Here is a 25,579-nt window from a genome sequence, read left to right as displayed (position 1 = left end):
GCCTAGGTTCCGCCCTAGGTCCTGTGTATTCAGAAATGAATCATCCTAATACCCAGATGTTAAAGAACTCACTATCTAACAATGAACGAATCAGTCAAAGAGGAAAGTCAGGCTGGAATACGGCTCTCCACTTCCTCTCCCCTCCAATTCCACTTGCTCAGGACCAAGCAAGTGCCAAAGAACAGGCATGTGACCAAAAGCGCCCTGGTACACTGGGATGTCAGACCCTGCTAAGAGGCGCAAGGAACCTCCAGGAAGGTTTTGATCAGAGGCCAAGGCAGGAAACCAGAGATTTGAGCCCCTGGTGAGTAACAGGCAAGGGTAATGATGAAGTACACAGCCCTTAGAATTACTTTTTCCAATAAAACTTTTATTTACAGACACTGATGCTTGAATTCCATTTGACTTTTGCATCTCACAAATCATTATCCCCCCAGCATTAAAAAAAAACGTAAAAGCCATTCTTCATCCATGAGTTGTACAGAAACGGGTAGTTTGCAAGCCTCTGCTCTAGGTGTTTCTAATATATATTTAAATAGATTTTATTTTTTATAAAAGTATAGGTTGTCAGCAAAATTAATTAGAAGGTACAGAGGTCGATGATGGTGGAGGCTACACATGTGTGGGGGCAGAATTACAGCCCCTAGAATTAGAGGTTCTTATTTGAATTCTAGTTCTTTACTTATTCATTTTTAGACAGAAAGGATGGGAGGGAGAAAGAGAGAGAAACATCAATGCGTGGCTGCCTCCTGCATGTCCCCACCCCCAGGTCCCTGCAGGACCTGACCTGCAACCCAGACATATGCCCTGACTGGGAATCGAACCAGCGACCCTTTGGTTCCTAGGCCTGTGCTCAATCCACCGAGCCGCATCGGCCAGAGTGAACTCCCGTTCTGATATTCATCAGCTGGGTGAACCAGGCAGTTAAGTTACGGCGCCTCTGAGTCTGGTTCCGCTTATCTGTAAATGGGGATTACAATGGCACTACACACCGTGGGTAAAGCATCCACAGGGACTCGTCACAGTGCTTGGGCCACAACAGACTGTTAACAAACAGTAGCTATGATCTTCATTCTCATTATTATCCTAACGGGTCCATATTTAATGTAATGACATTCCTGAAGAGCATTTGAACATAAGGTTCAAGGAGGGGCATGTGCTATATACCAGGTCTGTTCAGAAGGTGTCCAGCCATGTGATATAAAAAATAGAGACATTTATTGAAGAAGATACAATATATAAGAAACATTGCATGAAGAACAATGACACCTCAGTCCCCTTCAAAGTGGGCACCTTGGGACCTCACACGGTTCTCCCAATCACCATCAGCTGCCCTGTCATATTTTCCAGAATTTCATCGACTGTCTAAAATCTCTTCCCTTTCAAAGGTGATTTTAGTTTTAGGAAAAGCCAGAAGTCACATGTTGCCAAATATGGAGTTGAGTCACCTGGGAGATTTGATGTTTTGGCAAAAAAACCTCTACACTAAAGCCCTGGCTGGTGTAGCTCAGTGGACTGGATTGAGCACTGGCCTGAGAACCAAACAACTGCAGTTCGATCCCCACTTAGGGCACATGCCTGGGTTGCAGGGCCAGTCCCGGCAGGGGGATGCAAGAGAGACAACCAACCATACATTGATATTTCTCTCCCTCTCTCCTTCCCTTCCCCTCTAAAGATAAATAAATAAAATCTGTAAAAACAAACAAAAAAACCTCTGCACTAGACGTGATGCATGAGTGGCCATACTGTTGTGACAGAGTTGCTGTGGCCTTCTGAATCATCCGAATAGTTTCCACAGAGGAATGTTCGTGCCTAACGCAAAATCTGATGCAGCTGTGGCTCCACTCAGTCATTTTGAATGCCACTGCCACACAGTGCACATGTTCGCTCAACAGTGTCTACTGCTCCTACTGATTAGTACAATGAAGCCGTCACTGTTCACGCATGTGCACCTCAGTCCACTCTCCTTGGCTGCGGGGTTACATCACACTCACGCAAACTGTTTTAGTTATATTAACAATGGCTGCAGTTTTTCTGGACAGACCTTGTATAGAGGCTCTTGCTCAAAGTCATAAAGCAAACAGCAGGTATGCAGAGAGAAGCAGATACATGAGACCACACAGGGAAACAGAGAAAGACAAATATGTAAACAAACAAACTAAAGTAAAATGGCCCTAATGGTGCCCAGCCAGGAAGCACGTAACAGATTTCGATACCTCCTATTCTTGTAAAGGACTTAAAGGATATTTGAAGCATATTTACATTCATTACCTCGCTGGTACCAGGCCAGGACTAGGGTTATTCTTATAGATAATGGCAAAGAGCACTCCGTGAGCACCAACTGTGTAATGTTCACGGAGCTTTTATGTGTGCTGTCTCCTTCATCACAGTACTGTGAGAAGTGTCATTATCCCCATTTTACAGGACTTAGAATCTTAGAGTTAAAAAGTGCCTTAAAAATTGCCTTGTACGAATCTTTACTTAAACTCTCTAAGATGAGGCAAAAGTAGGTTTATAGTTGTTCATATGGAAAATAATACAATAATTAATAAAAACATAAGAATAATCTGTTTCACATACTCACAACTGTAAACCTACTTTTGTCCCACCCTGCATGTAAGAGTCATGATCTGCCCAAAATTTTGTTTCTGCAAAATGTTCTAATAATCAGTAAAATATATTTTTTAAAAGAAAAAAAGTTCTAAAAGGAGCTTTATTACTCACAAATATAATCGTACATGAACATTATTAGAAAAAAGGTAACATGCTTGTCTTTGCTATAGTCTTAAACCTTAAAAAAAAAACCCTGAAGATTGTTCCTAAGTCAGAAATTATTCTAGTGCAGGTACAGGGACTATCATATTAGATTTCATTCCTTCAAATGTTAACACTGCTGCGGAGATAGATAAGGGGGCAGCAGATGCAGAGCTTGGCTGGAGTCTCTATGGACACAATTTTCAGAGGCAGAAATGTCAAATTCAAAGGAAATAATGAAAAAGATGAATAAAGCAGCTTATGTGGTTGGCCTGGGAGATTAATAACCATCTGAACCAGGCACAGAGCCCTAGCAACACCTCTTCAGAGCACCACTGACATACGTCTGCTCAAACAGATGAATGTTGCATTTCTACAGCGTTCAGCAGGAATGATAAGTAAATGAGAAGAAAGATATTTATAAGCAAATCTGGTCACCAATATGAGTTCTTGTTTCATAAAAGTGGAAGGACTCCTTAGTTATAACTAACTGAGGTTGCACTGCAGGTTAAGTCTCAACCAAAGAGATTATATTAACAGCAATATCTGACACCATGATTTCTACAGAGAAGATGCTCATTTTACTGAATGAAAGAATGAATGAATGAATGAATGAACGAACAAACGAACAATAAATGAGTAAATGTTTGTGCAGGGCTTTCCAAATTACAAATCATAATCCATAGTATCATGAGTAGTATTTTTGGAATAAAGTAGAAAATATCAAAGTGCATCACATGGAGTACAGGTATTGTGAAAGCTTTCTTTCATTTACTGTGTGTGCAAGTCGTGTGTCAATACACACATGTGCATGGTAGAGTACTAGAATCACTGGCTTAGTGGTTCAGACACACTGGGTATGAATTCCAGCTCTGACTGCCACTTCCTAGCTTTGTAACCAGGGACACAACTCGATTCTCTAAGTCTCACTATCAACTATAAAAGAGAGATAACATCAGTAGTACTCACTTCACGAAGTTACTAGGGATTAAATAATATAGACATACAGTGAATAACAGCTAACCCACACCCAGAGCTTATTATGTAATAGGCTTTGTTCAATATGTGTTGCATATAACAAGTCACTCATTCCTTACAATTCTTTTTTTTTCTTCAAATATTTTATTTATTTATTTATTTTTAGAGAGAGGGGAAGAGAAGGAGAAAGAGTGGGAGAGAAACGTCAGTGTGTGGTTGCCTCTCATGTGTCCCCTACTGGGGACCTGGCCTGCAACCTAGGCATGTGCCCTGACTAGGAATCAAACTGGCGACCCTTTGCTTCACAGGCCCGCACTCAATCCACTGAGCTACACCAGCCAGGGCTCATTTCTTACAATTCTATGTAGTAGATATTACTATTCTCTCCATTTCACAGACGGAAAACATGAGGTACACATAGGTTAAGTAATATGCCCACGGTCTCATAGCTAGTAGCCAACAGAGCCACAGTTCAAAGCAGACAGTTCTGCACTAGGCTCTGAGACCTTTCACACCATACTGCTTAGTACAATGCCTGACACAGAGGAAATGCGCAATGAATGTTAGCTGCACCATTGTTACTAAAGATAGGTTTTCTGTAAGATTAGAACTTGATAAAAATTTGCAACTTTATGGAACATTCTGGGAAGTATTTTGTTTAAAAAAATCAATCTTAAACAAAACCAAAAAATACTGCTTTAATTAAAAGGGGGGGGGGCGCCTGGCTGGTGTGGCTCAATGGATTGAGTACCAGCCTCCAAACCAAAGGGTTGCCAGTTCAATTCCCAGTCAGAATTGACTGGGCATGGGCATATGCCCATGTTGTAGACCAGGTCCCCAGTAGGGGGTGCTCAAGAGGCAACCACGCATTGATGGTTTTCTCCCTCTCTTTCTCCTTCCCTTTCCCTCTATAAAAATAAATTAAACTAAAAAAACTTTTTCAGTGGATTGAGCGTGGGCCTGCGAATCACGCGATCGTGGTTCGATTCCCAGTCAGGGCACATGCCTGGGTTGCAGGCCAGTTCCCAGGAAAGGACTCACGAGAGGCAACCACACACTGATGTTTGCAACCACACACTGATGTTTCTCTCCTTCTCTCCTTCCCTTCCTCTCTAAAGATAAATAAATAAAATCTAAAAAAAGATAAAAAAAAACTTTTAAAAGGGTTTGACAGAATTCAACACTTAGGAAACCAGGAATAGGGAAAAACTTGTTTAATATGATAAAGGTTATCTACAGAGAAGTACATCAAATATTACACTTAACTGTGGCATGCTTTTAAAAAGCTTTTCTTTTGATATTGGAAGTAAGACAAGGATGGCCCATTACCAATACCTTCATTCAACATTATATAAAGGTTGAAGCCAGCAAAGTAAAATAAACTACATATAAAAACTAAACATATCTCTATACTAGCCACAGATGAATTTTTAAAAGATGGCATTGACAACAGCATCAAAAAACATAAAATGGCTAGGATGCAATCTTATAAAGATATAAGATCTCTATTGTTAAGTTATAATAGTTACTTTATGTAACATATTTCTAAGATAAATTGAGGAAGCTTCAGTAAATGGAGAGAAACACTATGCTCACAGACTGGAAAAGTTATTACTGTAATGATGTAGATTCAGTAAAATCCTATTCAAAATCTCAACTGTGTGTGTGTGTCTAACTTGACAAGCAATTCTAAAATGTATATGGAAATGCAAAAGAACAAAAATAGCAGACACTGAAAAACAAGACTTTATCTACCATATATCAATATCTATATATCAATATCCATTTCAATAGCAATTAAAATACATTTTATTGGCTTAAGGATAGACAAACAGACCAAATAGAACCAAATGGAGAATCCTACAACACAGTCATGCATATACAAATATTAATCTTATGATAAAGATGGCATTGCAAAGCAGTGAGGAGAAGACATACTTTCCAATGAACAGTGTTGGGACAATTAGAGAGCTATAGGGGAAAAAAAAGAAACCCAATCCTACCTCACACCATGCAAATGTTTAATTCCAAGGAGACTAAAAAAAAAACCAAAGTAACTATGTAAAAAACCAGAGTAACATTCCTCTCAGAAAAAAGAAGAATATCTTCAGGATCTTGAGTTAGAAAGATATTTTTAAAAGAGGCCATAAAAAGCACAAATCATAAAGTAAAATGTTAATAAAATTGGACTGTATTTAAATGAAGAACTTTGATCAACAAGTAAAAAGCAACCTAGCAGAAAACGAGGCAAGAGATCTGACATGGATTTCACAAAGGAGGCTAAACAAACTTATCAGCAGATGCTCAAAGCCATCAGTATTCAAAAATATGAATTAAAACCACAATGATGTATTGGGTTGGTCAAAAGTCTGTATGATTTTTCCATGAAATAAAAGACACATTTTCCATTTTCACCAATAACTTTATTGATTAGGATATTTTGAGTAGTCTGCTATCTCCCATGTGGTATAATGTCAATTATTCTCAATTCGTGTCTCGATTTGACCACTATCAACTTCAACTGGTCTACTCACCTGTGGAGCACTGTCCAGAGAGAAATCTCTGACATGAAATTTCGCAAACCACTTTTAACATATTCGACCAGTCACAACTTCTCCATACACTGTACAAATTTTCTTCTTGTATTTCAATTGCGTTTTCACCTTTTTTAAGTAATAAAACATAATATGCCGAAAATTTTGTGTATTTTCTTCCATCTTCAATATTAAAATAGCTACCAAAAATTCACCAATTTTGATAATTTTTTAAAATGCAAACTGATATGACAGCTGCTGTCACAATATGATCTAACAAAACTGTTTTGAATGAAGTTAAAGACAACTAAGTGCTACCAGAGCCATCTTACAGAAAAAAAAAACACAAAAAAAACGAACGAACTTTTTGGCCAACGCATTTCCATTATCTATCCATTAGAACAGCTAAAATAAAAAATGACTTCAAGTTATGGTAGCAATTTGAAGAAACTAACTTTTACGTACTGTTAGTAAAAGTATTTATTGGTACGACTACTAAAGAAAAGAGTGTGTCATTGTTTTTAAAGTTGTGACCTATCCCCCAGGATCTACCCAACAGAAATGTGTGCACATGTATATCAGGAGACAAATGAAAGGATGTTTAAAATGGCATGTTTTGTAAAAAGCCCCAAATTAAAATTAACCCAATATTCATCAACATTGCTACAGACAGTAGCAATGGAATACTACTATATAGCAGAAAAGATATTTGAACCAATGCAACAACAATGACATATGATGTTGGGTAAAAGGAGTCAGAAAAATATACTGTAGGATTCCATTTATATTAAACCACTTAAAACAAACAACAAAACGAGCACAGAGGAGAAAGAAACACAGTGAGGAGAGTGCTGGGTTGGAAGGAGCTTTTGGATCCTCTATTCTTGACTTGGGTGGTACTAGCTTTATATTAACCCATTAAGCCATATATTTGTTTTATGTACTTTTCTCTCAGTGTTAGATTTCACGATAAAAAGGTTAAGAACAAAAGCTAGCAGGGCACTCCAGGAAAGAGAAATGACATCAGCAATGGCAAAAGGAAGGAGAACGAATGTTAAGTTGTGTTTGCACAGCTTATACACACATATATTATATATTACATATTACAGTTAAGTAGTGAGATCTTACAAAGAGTGGTCAGAGATGGTCTCACCATTCTTCAGACCATCTTATGAAGAATGGTCTAGAAAACTAGTTTGGAAGAGACTGAAATAGATTTTACCCCATAGATAAAATGGTACTGAGATTTTTAAAAAGAGGTATGTCTGGGTCAAAGTGAGATTAGGAATATTAATCTCAAATGATGTGCAGGTAGGTGGATGGCAGGGGCCATCTAGATTCCAGAGGGGAGATTCTAGGAGATGTGAAAGTGTCAAAAATAAACTGGAGATTCTAAACCAATGCGGCTATCAAAAATATGGTATCATTAATAAAGTTGGAAAGCAAAAGCTGAGTGAGGGACAAAAATCAATGACTTTAGTTTTAGAGAGGAAGACGGGTGAGTCAAGCAGAAACATATCCCAGGCAAATGATTTAGGGGGCAATGGTTAAGCTGGAGGGAAGGGTCTGAAAGTCATCTACACACGGCAGAGTTGAAATGATGGCAAATTCTCCAAGGAAGGAGAAGCAACAGTAGGATGAAACATGAGAAACAGAGAAGGGAAGGGAAAGAGACATGACATGATCGGAGGAGAGACAGGTAAAATTTAAAATCCACGGCGGGTCACAGAGTAAACTGGCCAGTGATGGAGCTGCTTCAACCTTACTACTTTTCCAAAGACAAACTTCCCATTACACCACTACCTCCGAGGGGGGTGGGGTGCGCGAAGAGAGGGGTGATATGAACCAAAACTGAGCCTCGGTGCTGCTGCTGCTTTTTTTTTTAAGCCAAAGAAACATGAGTTACAACCAAATCTGACAAAACAAAGAACTAGAAGTATTCTTAGGATCCTGTGAGTGAACACTAACTACCTTCATATTAGTGACCAGTTCTACTTTCATTTGGCTAAATACAGACCAAAGCCCATAACCAAAACACTGCTTACTCTCTCTCATACCTGGACTCAGCTCTGCCAGTTAACAAAAATACCTCCCCCACCCTCAAGACCAGCATTTTACCCATTCCAAGGGTTCGGGTTACACAAATTACATTTGTAAACTGATTTTTATCAAAACCTGCTTTTCACACTGTGATGAAGGCCAGATTTAGGAAATGGAGAGTACAGCTGCTCACTCGACCAAAATTATACCGACATTTAAAGGCAATCTGGAACTTGCCTGGCTAAAGGGTATTTAAAACAAAGGGGATCTGTTTCAAATGGATTACGGGTTCCAGCTCCCTGATCAGTTGCACATTGCCACCATCTGAAGGGAAGGTGAAGGCCTCGGGTGATGTGGCAGAGCTGAAATCAGAAATAGGTATCCTCAAAACTTCCTTTGCAAACACAGAATTTAAACAGAAGTAAATAAAAGTCAGAGGATTTCTCCTTTACCCATTCATCTCATCTTCCACTGCACATACCACTATAAAAATCCATTTCCAGAGTCCATACATGAGTTCCTCATGTTCCTGGGAACATGAGTTCCTAGCATGAACTGAATGATTGGGAGTTATCCTTACAGGCCATTGAATAAAAAAATGAAAAATGACAAAAGAATACGTTGCCATCATTAACTTCTTAGGCCTAGAAATAAAGATGAAATGGCTCACAAATTAGCTGAAGCCACAGGAAATGAATCCAGGGAAAGGGCTAGCCTGTCACCCAACAGGTGGGGGCAAGAAAATAAATATTCAGACCACAGTCCCTGGTTCCTTCATGTCTCTTAGATGTAGGAATTTCTGAATTAAGAATCAAGTTTCTACTTATCATGATAAATTTTCATATTCATTCACATTTAGGTTTTCCAGTTGAAGGAAAGAACCTGCAAAACCGTGGTTTGTCCTACTTGGATTATTAATGGAAATAGGAAAAAGAGAGTTAAGTCTAAGGAGTCTTCTTGGAAAAAAAAATACAGATATTTAATCAGTAATAGACAGCTTGGAGCCACATGCTACAGTTCTAAACAAATAAGTATTTTTGAAGTTGGGAGTATAAAGTAGACATTGACTCATTAATAATTATTACTTCTTGCTTTAATCATCTCGACACTTAGTCACTGATAACTACCTGAAGGGTCCCTCTGTGCCCTTCGCGTACCTCACAATATTGGTGAGGATTCAGCTAGGCTTTTGATCTCAGACTGGTCATTTTTCTGCATACCAAAAAGTAAAATAATGAGTATAGAGTTTTTTTAATAACAAAATTTCTCTTATTTTTCAGTTATATTTTTATAGTTATACTTTTTGCCCAGTTTTGAGACATAATTGATGCACAGCATTGTGTAAGTTTAAGGTGTATGGCATAATGACTTCATTCAATAGACTGTGAAATGATTACCACAAGTATAGTGATTAAAAGGATGAGCTATGAAATCAAAATGAGTTCAAATTTCTGCTTTTACATTTGTTAAATACATGGCCATACTGTCTCAGTTCCCTCAGCAGTAAAGGTGGATAACAACAGTACTTAAATCACAAGGTTGCTGTGAGGATTCAGTTAATACATGTAACATGCTTAGTGCTGAGAAGAGAGGTAATATATTTGAAGTCCCTAGCACATAGTAAATGCTCAATAAATCTGAGCTGTTACTATTATTGTTATCATATCATAACCATTTTTTTCAGGATAGCTATCAGTAAAATAAGGACAGTGATTCCCCTGAAAAGTTCCTATGAAGACCAAACAGAAATGTTCGAGAAGTGGCCCGTATATTCTAAAGTTTAGGGTACCTATGAAGAAGGGAGGTAATTCACCTGAATGCGCCTCTCTTCTATCTATCTATCTATCTATCTATCTATCTATCTATCTATCTATCTATCTATCTATCTATCTAGATATAGAGGGGAATGGAAGGGGAGAGGGAGAGAAATATCAATGTATGGTTGCCTCTTGTGCATTCCCTGCTGGGAACTGGCCTGCAACTCAGGCATGTGCCCTGACTGGGAACCGAACCGCGATACTTTGGTTCGAAGGCCTGAGCTCAATCCACTGAGCTACACCAGCTAGGGCAAGCCTCTAACTCTTAAATGCCTGGGTCTTACCGGGTTTGTCTAATAGTCAGGTACAGAAAAGCACCTTCTTACGGTAGCTTAACATATCTAACTCTCCTCAATAGACTGATTGTTCCCCTTCACATCTACCTATGGTTCTGGAGATTACTGCTTAGGTTAGAGAACCAAAAATTTATTTCTTGACCTTGTGCAGTAAATTACTCTCGACATTTTTTGTTTATTGTTACCATAATTATAAAGTCAAAAGCAAAACTAACCAATATCCACTAGTTGATCAAGCCTAAAATCTTGGAGTTATTTCTTAATCCCTTTACTATATTCCAGCATCCAAATACCAGCAAACTGTTCATTCTTTTTCTGAAACAGATCTCAAATCTACTCTTCACCTCTGCTACCACCAGCCATAGTTTAAGCTACCATCATCTCTCACCTAGATGACCAGTTCAGTCTACTCCTCTTGGACTCCTACAATCAATTTTCCAATCCACTCTATAATGCAGTGTGGGGAGGGGAGATCTTTAAAAACTCTTCTGCTCAAAACTCTCTAATTACTTCTTCTTGTACATGAAAGAAAACCTGTGGCCTATCTATATATAGCCTTAAATGATCAGGCCCTAGCCTAATTCTTTGACCTTAACTAATTCTACCCTTCCTCCACTCTCTATGCCATACACTGGAAATAACCCTTTCCTATGGTCAAACAGCGATTTATAACTAAATAGAGGATTACAGAGGGCTACATCATAATACATCGATTCAGTTGTTTAACATTTCTAAATCTCATACAGCACTGTAGGATTGTGAGAAAACGCCCTGTGTCATAAAGTGTAGGTTGGCTGTTAAATAAAAAGGCTGTGAGTTATAAAAGGTTTGAGACAAACTACGACTTTAGAATTACCTGGAAATATAAGCAAATTGTATCCCCTTTCCATCTTTAGTCACTTAACTTTTGTAAAGAAAACTTGTCCAAAAAAGGGACCATATAAATAACTCTCAAAATTCAACAATAATAATTTCTTAAAAACCAATTAAACATGTTAAAAAAACTTGGACACTTCACCAAAGAGGATATATGGCTGGCAAAGGAGCATGTGAACAGATGTTTAACATCGTTACCCATTAGAGAAGTGAGAGAATACTACATACTAAATTCAAAATTTAGTGAGAGAATGCTACGTACTACATTCGAAAATTTTAGATGGCTAAAAAATTTAAATAACACCACCAAATAATGGTGAAGAGCCAGAGCACAGGTGGCAAACACAAGGCCCGTGGGCCGAACCCGGCCCTCCACCTTGTTTTATCCCACCAAGCACCTCGTTTCTACCCAGTGGCAGCCCTGAGCTCTCGCTTAACTGTTAAGGAGCAGTTACATTCATATGGTCCTAAAATTACATCCGGCCCTTTGAAGGCAACCACAAGGCTGACGTGGCCCCCGGTGAAAATGAGTTTGACACCCCTGATCCAGAGCATTGCAAGTAAAAATGTAAAATGATACAACCACTATGGAAAACAGTTTGGCAGGTTCTTATAAACATATACTTACCATATGATCTGTCAAGCCCACCCCAGGTATTTACCATAAAAACACAAAAACTTAAGTTCACATACAAACTTGTACATGAATGTTTATGGCAGCTCTAGTCATATTCACACCAAACTGGAAATAAACTAAATGTTCTTCGAGAGGTGAATGAATCAACAAACATACAACAGAATACTATTCATCAATTTAAAGAGAATAAACTGGTGATATATGTAACAATTTGGAACCTCAAAGGCACTATAATGAGTGAAAGAAGCCAACTTAAAAAGACTAATTATATATATATATATATATGACTCTATTCATATAACATGGTCAGGAAGATAAAATTACAGGAGTAGGGAACAGATCAGTGGTTGCTGGGGGACAGGAGTAAGGTTAGGCTGTGACCACAAAGGATTAATGAAACTGTTCTGTATCTTTATTTTAGTGATGATTACACAAGTCTATATTAATAAAACTGCACCTTCAATTTTACTGTATGTTATTTTTAAAATGAAAGCACCTAATACTACCTTACCCAACATTAGTATAAAGCTTTGCCCACTAGGTCATCAACTATTTCACCAAGAAATAGGTAAAATTACAATGATTATCTCAGTAAAAACATACACAACTTGCCCTAGAAAACCAAAAGAAACTTTTAATCTAAACTAGTGAAAAGGTCTGGGTAAGCCATTAAGACTCTATTTCTTCACGCATTCAAAACCAAACCAAACAAAACAGACTCCATCTCAGTTTGGAACATTCCCCCAGAGCACAGATGGTCCCTAGGCAGAGTGTATAACTTACAACCATTTAACCAGGGCCTCTCCCTCCCGCACTTTGTAACCAGGTTAAGTAAGGCTACTACTGCAGCTTCTGCCTAAATCCAGCAACACTGTTCAGGCCTCTAGCTCTGAGGTGAACTTGTGTTCCTTTAGAGCAAAGTACACTAATTTCTTCAACACATTTGCAAGGGGAGGACTGACAGGAATGTGAAGAGGGCTCTCCTCTGCTTAACAGGCGTAGGAGGCCTCCATCCACAGACCAAAGCTCTCTGGGGTTTCCCTTCCACCTAGAACAAACCAATCTTTCTGTTCTACGAGCCTTGTAACTCACCCCACACCCTGTCAGGTTATTTTACATTGTCATGCCTTTGTTTATGCTGCTCCTTCTGCCTGGGAGTCTCTTTCCCATTTTACCAGCCTGACAAACATCAACCAATCTCTCATGATGCCTTCCTGGTTAAAAGCCTAACCTGAGAGCCCAAGCAGAAATGAGCACTTCTATGTCTGCGCGGACTCTGTACCCTCCAGAATTGCTGACGCTGTGCCTCCAACACTTTGCTGTATGCCCCACAGCCTGTATCCCTAATACATACCAAGCACAGAGCAACCACTAGAGAATGTCAGCTGAATGAATGGTGTAGCTTCTCTACTTGCAAATCAGAACAAACACTTTATAAGAACTCTATAGACAACAAACCAGTGGGCCAGCCCAGAAATCTTGTGTCAATGCTCGAAGCTTAGTACTCAGTTCCGTGCCCAATTCTAAGGTCCTGGTGAAAGAGAGATCAATTAGCATGCTTTAAATAAAACCATATGTTTTAGGAGAGTGGAAAATGTAGCTGCCACAATGTCTTACCAAAAGGTCACTTTCTCCAGAATTCTGATCGGATTTAGTAGAATGAGCCCAGAACACAGATACATACATTAAAGGAAATTCCCATCCTACTGGCCAATAAGTGTTATTTTATAATTACATCCATGTGTAAAACAACGATCAGAGTAAGTGCAGGAGTCTCTCTGCATTCATCACTAAGACCACAAATTATGAAACGTAAACAGTGCATATGAGCATTACACTCTCATGGTTTTATTAATGTAGCCATCAGAACCCAAGGATTTCACTTCCCTGAGGTACTGGATCAATACTTTCATAAAACCAGCACTCCTTCCCCTCACTCTTCAAGACCCCCTAGACTTCATCATTCTCTTACTAATGCTGTAGTATGACTAATGCTGTAGAAATGAAGAACAAAGAAACTGAGTCGAAATATTTTTTCCACATAAGGCATCAACTTTCCATACAAAAACTATTCCATGGTGGGTAGTTTTTCTCTAGTATCGGACTGGTAACCTCACGGCAAGTGTTTTAGTGTACCTGATTCCAAAAGGCATGTGGGAATCAGAGCCGAGGTGCCACAGGAGAATTAATTTCTACACATTAAAAATGATGACGACGACGACAAACCTAGAATCCTAACAGTACAGTGTGATGGTCAGTTTCTTAAAGTACCACTTTAATACAGGACGTGGTTAAAGCAATGGATGGCTGGACTATATCCAGTGACAGGGAAAGACGCTAATTGCAGCACATCATCACCTCACCTCTATCTGGCCCTACTCAAATCAAAGAGGCAAGGGAAGTAGATATTCAGTCAGTAGCAATTAACAACTACCTCACAGAGAACTTAAAGAACAAAAACCATGAGTGCAAGAGAGTACGTAAATGTAAACACACTCTTAGAATAGCCAAGACTTCAGGACTAGTGCCAAGCCTTTCACTACACATCTCTTCTTTCCAAAATGACCTATGTGCACATGTTTGTAATTAAATGGTTCCCCCCGACTCTTCTCTTTTTAAGTGTATGCACCAGCCCTGGCCGGGTTGCTCAGTTGGTTAGAGCATCACCTGGATACACCAGTCAGAGTTCTAGGTTTGATTCCCTGGTTAGGGCGCATACAAGAATCAATCAACAAATACATAAAAAGAAGGGGAACAGCAAATTCATCTCTCTCTCTAAAATCAATAGATAAAAATATTTTTTAGAAAAGAAATGTCCAAAACATATATTTGTTGTACAGTGGTAATTCTATAAGCTGTAACTGACATTTAACAAGTTATCCATAACAGCTCCTTTGGAAAGCAAAGCGAGGTCGCTGCAGCCATCACACTGAGGGCACATGCCGAGACTTCACCAACAGAAAACTTTTTGCAGCGAAGAGGATGCTGACACAGAAACGAGAAATGATGTTTAAAGTCTCTCCCACACTTATGCCAATTGTAATCCAGGAGTCTAATTCTACTATGTTAAGAAAAATATTCGAATATTCTCTTCTGCAAACATACATTGGAAAAGCAAAAACAAACAAACAAAAAACACAGTTTAATAAATGCCTGGTAAACAAAGTAAAAAAAAAAACACTAAAGAAATATAGGAACCCAAAGTGAAAACAAATCCCACTGCCAGTTTTGAATAATGATTTGGCTGCCAGATGTTCCTCCTTGCCCTGCAATTACTCCTAAAAAAAAAAAATCTATGTTTTAACTGATGAATAGTTAGTATCTGCTAAGCAACATTAAAATTATTTTTCCATCTTCAAAGTTCAAAAGAAGAGCTGCAGTTCGGGTAAGAAATTATGTCTGCTTCATCTATGATCCCAGAGTTTAGAACACAGTAAGTGCTCAACTGATGTTGGCTACCTAAATTATAATTTTATATGCAGAGATCAGAATAATGAGCCATTGATACAACCTCTAAACCCCCAGAAGGCAGGGAGAGACTCAAGATTCAAATGGTAAGCAGAGCAAGGATTAGCATGCTAACAATATTCCCACCTTTGCCCCGTCATGGTAAAGCTTCTGAGAAGGGACTATTAAGCTTGGCGACTGTCTTGGCATCTATTTATCTACCGAAACACATGGAACGAGGTATGAATAACGTGGCTCTCCTTTTCCTGATTATGATTTAACCTGTGTGTTCACTTACAGCCCATCCCTTCTCCTTTTTCAACCAATCAACTTAATTGTAAAAGACTCTACTAGGGAAAAAGCCTAATTTTTGCAGGGTTCCACTAATTATGTGGAATGCTAATTGCAATGCTCAGGAATAGCACTGCAATTCCTTGTGGGAGATGACTCAAGCAGCTCATCTCACCAGTTGTTCAGCATTTTCAGAAAAAATTTCCAAAGGGTCCAACCCTGAGTGCTGCCGCCCACTGAACAGACATCATTCCTTGGGGACCTTTCTACTTGGTATATAATGGCATCAGCCACAAGTTCACCCAAGAATCCTCTTCCTCCTAATCTCCCTAAATTTGCTACTCTTTAAAACTCATTTCAGCCTTGGCTGGTGTGGCTCAGTGGATTGAGCACTGGCCTGCGAACTAAAAGGTCACTGGTTTGATTCCCAGTCAGAGCACATACCTGGGCTGCCAGCCAGGTCCCCATTTGGGGGCATACAGGAGGCAGCCACACATTGATGTTTCTCTCCCTCTCTTTCTCCCTCCCTTCCCCTCTCTATAAAAAAATAAACAAATAAAATCTTTAAAAAGAGTAAAAAAAAGAAAACAACTCACTTCAATTTCAAGGCATGTAAGCATGTGTTGGGCCCTGGGACAGAGGTTCTCTTACTTAATTCCTACTGCAACCCCGAGAGACTGGCATTACTATCTGCTGTTGCACATGTGAGGAAATTGAGGCTCACAGAGGTCAAATGACTTGGCCAAGTGACAGAGTCAGGCTGCTCAGGTTCCTTCCCCAACACTGGGTGGGAATCCTGCAGCCAAGTTTTTGTGAGCCCCCTGGGCAGCAGGGCCCAAGTCCTTACCATACAGCCTAAGGGAGCTGCTCAGGGGCCATGGAAGCAGCAGCAGGGGCTATTTTTGGTTTGGTTTGGTGTGAATGGATAAAAATTCTACAGGAATTCTGACTCGCCCCAATGACAATTCGCCAAGGCCCACCAGCCAGTTGACTCCTGACCTTCCATGCTTCTCATCCTAATTATGCAAGGTCCTTGGATCACAGTGTGAGCATCAAGACCCTGTTAGAGTTAGCAATGACCTTTACATCTATCAGCTTTTCAAAATATGTAAAGCAGCTGTGCACTGGAACGCCCCCCCCCCAAAACTTGCAACCTTGAAATACGAGTAGGTCCATTTTTCCTAATTATAGTATTTTTACTAAGTCTTTGGGACATGACTTTTTATGTCTAAAAAGTATTTGAAGAGTGACTAGTTTTTCAATTTCCTAAGCAATTCACTGAAGCATGTAAAAAGAAGAGTCTTACAAATGACTGATTTCCTTGGCTTAAAAAGAAACCCCAGTAGCAGGGAAGAGGGAGAAAAAAAAATTTGAGGGAGGGGAGAATGTTTGGCTTCCTTGCTTGTGCCTCTGATATACTTTTGTTCTCCTCCCTCATTGTATTAAGGATGCTAAATCAAACATGATTGCAGTGATGTTTGTGTGTGAAAATGACAAAAGCAATGGGCTAAAATCCCAACCTCATCTTGAACCCTGAAGACTTTTATGGCTTTTCCTTCACTAGGCCCTCCCCCTAAAGCACATTAAAGACCACATTGTTCAAAAGGGTCATGGTAGGTTTCATACCCTATTTTAATACAATGTAAATGGTAACTGAACTTCCAAGTTTTGTAGTAATATTTGTATCTCTCTGGAAAATGCTGATTAAAAGAGCTCCATCGGTTTAAATATTAATGAAGAATTATAATATTGTCAGAGAGGCAAAACAATGGTATTAAGGAGGCGCTGTTTGTGATTATTAGATTCTCTTTATACATTATTTTCCCTAGGAAAGGGGTATAGGTTAGAGGTGGATTAAAAACATCCACATGATCTTGTGAATGTCTAAGTATTCTCTTAAGCCTCAAAACTGTCCAAAAGAATATGTCAGGTCTCCATTCAAGAGGCACACAATGAATTAAATCAGAGGCTCATTTCAAATGCAGGCTTTCTCCCGCTTTTACTCCATTTGTATGTTTGTGAGTCACATTATGGCCCCCCAGTTGGTTTATACACTTATCCCTGGAAGATCTCATGTTGGGAGAAGGCTATTAGAGGCTCTTTATAATTTCCTTTTCCACAGCTGTTACTATCAGTGTCACCAACACTTGAGGGGGGGTTTAGTGGAAGAGAGGCAGGAATGACTCCAATACTCTTTCCAACTGCCATAAAGAATTTGTATCATAAAAGTATCTACTGAATTACTGCCTTAATCCACTGAAAAAGGATACAGTAAAACAGGGAGGTTACAGTTGAGCTTGGGAAAGGGAATCTGGAAAGATGAAAATCTGGGCTGGAGTAAAAAACAAGCTTGGTAGCACTTTTAAAGTCATTATTTCTCATGGACATGGGTGACAGGGTGGTGACTGCTGGGGGGATGTTATAAGGGGACCAAATAGTAATGGAAAAATATAATAAAGATTATATACTAAAACAAGTTATAATTTTATTGGTGGAACTGCTCACTTTCCAAAGCTCAAGTATCTGTTTAATACAAATATAATATGCATTAAATGTGGTACGACATTACAACTTAAGGGCATTTTAAAATTAGACCTATGCTTTTTGTATATTTGTTGGCTACAAAATAACACAACAAGAGCATCTGTTTAGCTCAGTCGAACTTTCCAGAGCCAATACCAGCTGTTGGGGGAGGGATTTCAAACATGTGTTAGTGAAATCCTAACTAAATTTTGTTATTTTTATTCCCTTAATGATGCCTCCAACACTAATAGGGTAAAGCAAATGTTAGAATAAAAAAGAAAGAGAAAGAAAAAAGAGAGAAAGAGAGAGAAAGAAAATTACTCAATGCTTTGATGCATGGACTAAGACCAAAATGATCACCCTCTCCAATTCAATACAATATTAGCATGAGTACAAAAGGCATTTAAAAATCAATTTAGAGTTATTTCTAGTGGGGATTGCTGATCGTAGCAAGTTGAGGAGTGAGAATATTCCTAACATTAAAGGGGCATTCTTAAGTATTACTTCTCCTTTAAGAGCAATCTGATTTTTCACAAGGAAATCATTTGGTGGCATTGTTTTGGTTTTAGGTGTCAGTCCTGCCAGGCAGGGGCTGTGCACAAGGGCTGCATCTATCTTGAAGTGCGCACAATGGCCTCTCTTGCGGCTTGCTCTCTGTTATTGATCCTTACAGATGCTCCAAGGCCCTTCCCCCACCTTTCTCCAAATCCCAACCCCCATTCTGAAAGATAGCTTAAGAAATAAGACTTCCTGCCTAGCGACTGGCAGGGCTGAAAGACCAGATTGTAGGACTCCACAGATCAGGCCTGCCACAGTGAAAGCTTGAATAGAGTTAACCCTCTGTGAACTAAAACAAAACATTTGTATGCCCAGCTGTGACAAAGGTTAATTTAAGTGGACAAGGGCCCAATATCTAAAACGGGGCAATGCTTTTTTTACAGTAGCATTTTCACTGGTCTCTTTTGTAAGCAGTTTGATTTGCTTTTTAAGCTTCCAGAGACCTCCTTCATCTGGGATAATTTGTTTTGCTTTACTAGAAATTTTGTATGAAAAGATTCAGGTGAAAAATTTTAAAATTCACTTCCTTATTTTATAAAAGCTCTTATTTTAATACCCTAAGTTATTTTCTGCCATTGAATACCTAAGAAACATCGAATTTTCAATGCTTAAATAAGCACCGAGGGAGAACTTTCTGTTCAAATGGTTTTTCACTTTCAGAACTTGTGAACTATGTATCACTAAGAAATTCAAGCTGCTGAAAGGAAAAAAACAAAACAAAAAACACAGCCAAAACCTCCAGAGCTGTGCTTTCCAAACTCACGTCACCACCGCTGGTATCTCTGCCTACTCCCAAACTCCCACTCCAGTGGATCCAGAGCAAATCTTATTTCTTAAACTACCGCTTCTAGAAAAGCTAGTACACCCAGAACAGTTTAACTAAGACTTTCTGTGGGACTAGGGGGAAGGAGAGACGCTGGTCAAGATTAAAAAATAACAGGTCTTGCACGTAACTGGTCATTTCTACAAACTTTGCTGTTTTACTAATTTACAATAATAACCAATGACAATGTAATTCTGGTATATAAGAACATACGAAGGACCATTACTATATAGTGTTACTATCGGTGAGAATGTTATGAGGGGGCTCCATCCCACTTCCCGAGTTTGTGCATCCTCAGGGTGAGAATGAAACTGCAAAGCTGCCTGAGGGGCATGTTAGCCACGCTGCAAGGGGCTGGGAAGCTTTCCCAGGATGAGCTATTTCATAGGTTAATGCCCTAGAAATTTACCAACTAACTCAAAGAGCCTGATACTCTTCTGGCTATATAGCTCAGCAGTGCTTGCCTGTAAGAAACCAAAGTTTCGGCAAACTCTTAGACTCCAAACTTTATAAACACATCAAACAAATACAGCACACCTTTAATAGTAACATTTATCTTCTAGCTGTTTCTTTAGCTGTGTAGGTCTTTCCTGGCCCAAATAATAAAGGTGCAGGGCACTCACACACAAGTAGCAGTCCACCTCCAAATACATAAATTGCAACACTATCTAAGAGCTATTAATGAGAGAAAAAGAAATTTACCCATTTTAAAAACAACCCACTTAAAAAGAAATTAGCAGTGGCTTAGTCATATGCCCCAAACTGCCGAGTATCTAAGTTACCCAAAGGGACTGAGGCTGCCTTATCAACAGCTTGATGACCCCAATACTACCTATCATTAACCGCACTAAATAAGGCTTTGGCAGATGGCATGAATGGATTAAGGAATTTAAAATACCAACAAATTCTGTCAAGAGGTAAACAGACCAAATTTTTTAAACGTAAACTTTACTTAAGAACTGTGATATAAAATTAAGTTTAACATTTTCCAAGTCACTATAAAATTTAAATTAAGTTTTTTCTTTTTTTCCTGCTTTTTCTCTTAAAAACATCAACCACAACAATCAATTTGCTACAGTTTCCCTGGATTTTCTCTATTCTAAAATGTTTACAGCCAGCTGCTACACACACAAAAACTTGTTGGCTGAATTCTGCCAAAACACAAAAGAGGAGTGGACTGTCTCCCTCCTCCCTCAGGCTACTATTTGTGTTAAACCCTCAAAGAATTTCTAAACCTTAGATTTGGTCCCGGTCTTAAACAGTCAGTTCCCTTACCTTCCCATGTCTCCATTTCATGCTTCTTGGAGTTTGTTGAGAAGTGCTATTGCAGCCATGAAGAAACAGATTAGAGGACAAGTCCAGCTTGATGACCAACCACCCTTCCGACACTTGGCCAATTTCTCTCTCTTAGCAGGGACTACGACAGTCATCCTCACAGGTCAGTTTACAAGCCGGTCATGTGATTAGAAAGTTCAGGCGCTAAGGTCACAACGTGTATGGAGTTCGTTTATTACCAAAGGTTATCTAAGTGGAACTGATGGACTTATTTTCTTTAGTTAACAATACTGCCTAGCATGTCTCTCTGAAAACTATAATGGAAACATTTAACAGGAAATACTCCTCTGATGTTCTTTAAACTGAGATTCTAAAATTAAAAGGGAACATTTTAGAAGGACCTGGTTTTCATTTAATTTTAAAAAGTTCTAATATGTGGGAATTTTCCCTCTGCCCTTTTCCTTTCAAGAACTATTCTACACTCTGGATTAGAAAATGCAGGAGTTGAAACATTTGGCACAAGGAAAAGACAAACAGAAACTCTATGGTATGCATGTGTTTAGGGGAGGGGGGAAGGGAGAGGAGGGGATTCCCTGCCTTTTGTCATTATAATAAACAATGACAAGGCAAATTTTTCTGAGAAATTACAACCTGGAGCTCTGAGTTATTTGCAGGGTTCACTTCAACTCTGGTCCTTAATTTCTACATTCTGGTTATACAGACTGGTCTCAAAGGATGTGGAGAAAGGAAACCAGGTCTGCAAAAATCCTGTTAGAAAGCAAAGGTTAGAAATTCCACCCACTGCCCCCAGCCAAATTCTTAAACCTTTAAGTAAGCTTCCTGCTTCATTCCTTTAAAACTCCTAAGATCTTAAGCAATGTCTCCCTGCTGCGTGAGCAGTATCAGCAATACGTGACAAGGTGTGTCACACTGGGTACACAAAACACTGTTCAAACCCTGCCACAGAGCTGCACAGGACGGCAAATGTGAGTCACATGCTTACAGCACATGATGCCAAACATCCAGCTATTCATTCAGATGTCAGAACCTAGAAAGAGGGCAAGTTCCACTTGGGAGGTGGGATGGCCCAAAGAGAGACTGATTCCCAGGGATAAATGTTTTTTAAGTGCACAAAGTGTTTCATCCAATGAAAGCTCCCTTCTACTCTAGCCATGGGACTAACTTAAAAGCCAGACACATTTTACAGCAGTGTTCCAGAGAAAAGGAGACCCTTCTTGGGGTGGGAGTGGGATCTGTCACTTGGCAGCTGTATAACTGAATAGCAAATATTGCTACCACTGTTATTAGAGGGCTTTCCCAACCAACAGAGAGCATTAGGGTCATCTTACAGAGCAGGACTTAAAAAGAAAGTGACCAATGATTTAGAGAAGGAGAAAAGGCTATAATTTATCTGTCTAAAAATAAATGTTCTGCCACTGCCACCACACACCTCACCCCAAACATCAACCAGCTTTCCTACCCCAACTCCTACCAAGTGAAGAGATTAATATTTTCGTCTTAATCCCTGGGTAACTTTTTTTTTTTTTTTAAATTTTATTTGGTTACTTTTCAAGTACATTTTTTTTTCTCTTCCCCCCCCCCGCCCGGTCTCCCCCCTCCCTCCTCTAATCCCTGGGTAACTTAATGTAGCTCCTACAATTTTTGTAAAGTGACTATAAATAGAATATGGAGGGGAGGCTGAATAAGGGGAGAAAGTCCATCAGCAAAAAGCTATTCAACTGGGAATTCTCATTGGAAGGCAACTCTGTTTCTCTGAAGTATACAGGCTTATCTGAACCTAGTTCCTACCCACAACAGAAGTATAGAAAGCGGGACTTCTGCCAAGATGGAGGAGTAGGTGGAAACAGTTTGCGTCCTCGCACAACCAAACCTAAAAACAACAAAGTTTTAACAACAATAAATGCAACCAAACCACACAGAAAATCGACAATACGGAGTCCGAAAACAACGAAATGCTCAGCTAAACCCATGAGAGGGGCGAAGCCAGCAGCGGAGTGGGTCGGGCAGGGAAGATCCCCCGACTGGGGAGGTGCACAGGCAGCCGAGGACGCGGATCCCAGGTGCGGGCTAGCTACGGGCGGACACAGGGAAGAGGTGCGGCTGGCTGGCTGTGGTCGAGCATTTGTGCACAGATAAACTAGTGAAGAGGCGAGCATTGAGACCACGCTGCGCAGGGCAGCAGGCTCACACATTTGCGCTCAGACAAAAAGGCAGGGGGCGAGCGGTGAGGTGGAGCGAGCGGAGAGGACTGCCACTGCTCCCTCTGACCCTGCCCCCACATACAGCATCACAAACCAGCGACCTGGGTGACCCCGCCCTGGTGAATGCCTAAGGTGCCTTTCCTCATATGTAACAGGCACAAACCGATAAAAACATGGCTCAAGAAGAATTCAGAGCCCCAGAGCCAATAAATTTAAGCAATGAAGAAATAGCCAAACTATCAGATGCACAGTTCAAAACACTGGTGCTCAGGATGCTTACAGAACTGGTTGATTTTAGTCACAAATTAGAGGAACATATGAAGGCTAAACTAATTGAAATGAATGGTAATGCACAGGAAACCAATAGTAATGGAAAGGAAACTGAGAAATCAAGGGAGTGGACCAGAAGGAAGGAAAAAATGACAGAAAAATATGAAGAAACAAGAATTCAAAAAAATGAGGAGAGGCTTAGGAACCTCCAGGACATCTTTAAACGCTCCAATATCTGAATTATAAGGGTATCAGAAGGGGAACAGGAACAGTCACGAATGGAAACCTTATTTGAACAAATAATAAAAGAGAACTTCCCCATTCTGGCAAAGGAAATAGACTTCCAGGAAATCCAGGAAGCTCAGAGAGTCCCAAAGAACTTGGACCCAAGAAGAAACACACCAAGGCACATCATCATTACATTAGCCAAGATTAAAATGAAGGAGAGAATCCTAGAAGCAGCAAGAGATAAGAGGACAGTCACCTATAAAGGAGTTCCCATCAGATTGTCAGCAGATTTCTCAAAAGAGACCTTACAGGCAAGAAGGGGATGGAAAGAAGTATTCCAAGTCATGAAATCCAAAGACCTACAACCAAGATTGCTCTATCCAGCAAAGTTTTCATTTAGAATGGAAGGACAGATAAAGTGCTTCTCAGATAAGATCAAATTCAAGTTCATCATCACCAAGCCCTTATTATATGAAATGTTAAAGGGACTTACCTAAGAAAAAGAAGATAAAAAAGATGAACAGTGAAAGGACAGCAAACTCACAGTTATTAAGAACCACACCTAAAACAAAAACAAACTAAGAGGACAGCTAGATCAGGAGTGAACCATAGAAATGAAGATCATGTGGAGGGTTAGCAACAGGGGAGTGAGAAGAGGAGAAGGGGGGAGAAGGTACAGAAAATAAGTAGCATAGACAGTAGATAGAAAATAGATGGGGGGAGGGTAAGAATAGGGGAAATATAGAATCTAAAGAACTTGAGACAGGTGTTCATGAACTAAAGGGGGGGAATGGTGGGGGAGGGGTATGCAGGGTGGAGGAGAACGGAGGGGGGAATAGAACAAATATAATGGCATAATCAATAAAATATAAAAATATATTTAAAGTAAAAAAAAGAAGTATAGAAAGCCTCTTTGCTGTATGGCACCACTCTTCGGAGGAAAAAATGAAGTGGGAAGCTATTGGTCTGGCTTCTAGTATGAAGACTGAAGCAGAGCCCTCAAATTTTTAAGGGTGGGTCTTAGCAATAATCCTTGACATACCCATAAGCCTGAGAACAAATCTTTAATATAGTTTAAGAAGCTGGGTTAAGTCTTATCTTTTACAGAGTCATATTTCTTCAACATCCTCAGTCTCACAGGTTTTTAAGGAGCCTTTGTAGGCTCTACTGAGAGGAAGGGGGAAGAGAACATGCCATGTTCCTTACGGGCCACCTGAGTACAAATGACTAACTCTAAATTTTAACTGGGGCTCACAGTAAGACTTACAAACAACTGCAGAGGAAAAAACCTTTTAAAAACGTTAAAAGGATTTTTGGAATTTATGAGTAGTAGGAAGAGGAGAAAAGGAAATAAGAAATCAGCACATTTGCTACTTGCTAATATTAACTTCGTACTGTAGAGAAAAGTAGATGAACAAAATTCTGCATCCAACCAACATCTGCAGCATTTGCATACTGCATATCTAATAGAATTCAAAATCTGAATTCCAACTGTGAATGGTGGAGCCTTACTTAACCTTGTAAGAAACTGTCTCCACTTTTATTTTAAAGATACAAAGTATAGAATTTGGGGAAACTGAGGCCTAAAGAAAGAAAGGAAGAAAGGAAGGAAGAGGAAGGAGTCATTAGACCAATTGAGAAGAAAACCAAACATCTTAGTCCCTCATTTCTTCCACTATACCACGTATCTTGGATAGAAAAAACCTTCTGTAGATGTTACTATTCAAGATTGTTTCCCATCTGTTTGTTTATTCAAATAGCAGTTTTCAAAGAAGACTGCAGGTTTTGAAGCTACAGGGGGCATCAAGATATAATAATACGCTTAGTCCTTCAATGTAATACAAAAGGCAGCAACTGTGTTACACGATTCCACACAATTGCTGGAATCACTACAACCTTATTTGTTTCTAAGAAGTTTCAATGCAAAGTGAAAGCTATATGATCACTCTGATGGAGGGAAACTATCCATTTTAGAAAACTAGAAGTATGCAGAAAATGTCCTAAGTCCTT

At 39.5% G+C, this 25,579-nt stretch overlaps 1 protein-coding gene across 3 annotated transcripts in view; it reads right to left on the bottom strand.

Annotated features, from left to right (window-relative positions):
* Positions 1-25,579, bottom strand: part of NR6A1 (nuclear receptor subfamily 6 group A member 1) — a 200,661-nt gene that overhangs the window by 36,633 nt on the left and 138,449 nt on the right. The window contains exon 1 of one of the 3 annotated variants that reach the window (XM_053667745.1): positions 20,850-21,017. The exons of the other annotated variants lie outside the window; for them this stretch is intronic. Within the exon in view, the coding sequence (XP_053523720.1) occupies positions 20,850-20,865 (16 nt within the window). The 5' untranslated portion in view covers positions 20,866-21,017. Of the gene's footprint in view, positions 1-20,849; positions 21,018-25,579 lie in introns of those variants that run through there. 3 annotated transcript variants of the gene reach the window in all.

Source organism: Artibeus jamaicensis, unplaced genomic scaffold, assembly GCF_021234435.1.
Source record: "Artibeus jamaicensis isolate MK-2021 breed Jamaican fruit bat unplaced genomic scaffold, CSHL_Jam_final contig_471, whole genome shotgun sequence".
Classification (NCBI taxonomy): domain Eukaryota; kingdom Metazoa; phylum Chordata; class Mammalia; order Chiroptera; family Phyllostomidae; genus Artibeus; species Artibeus jamaicensis.
The sequence above is the reverse complement of the archived record's forward strand: the minus strand, read 5'-3'. Positions and strand labels throughout refer to the sequence as shown.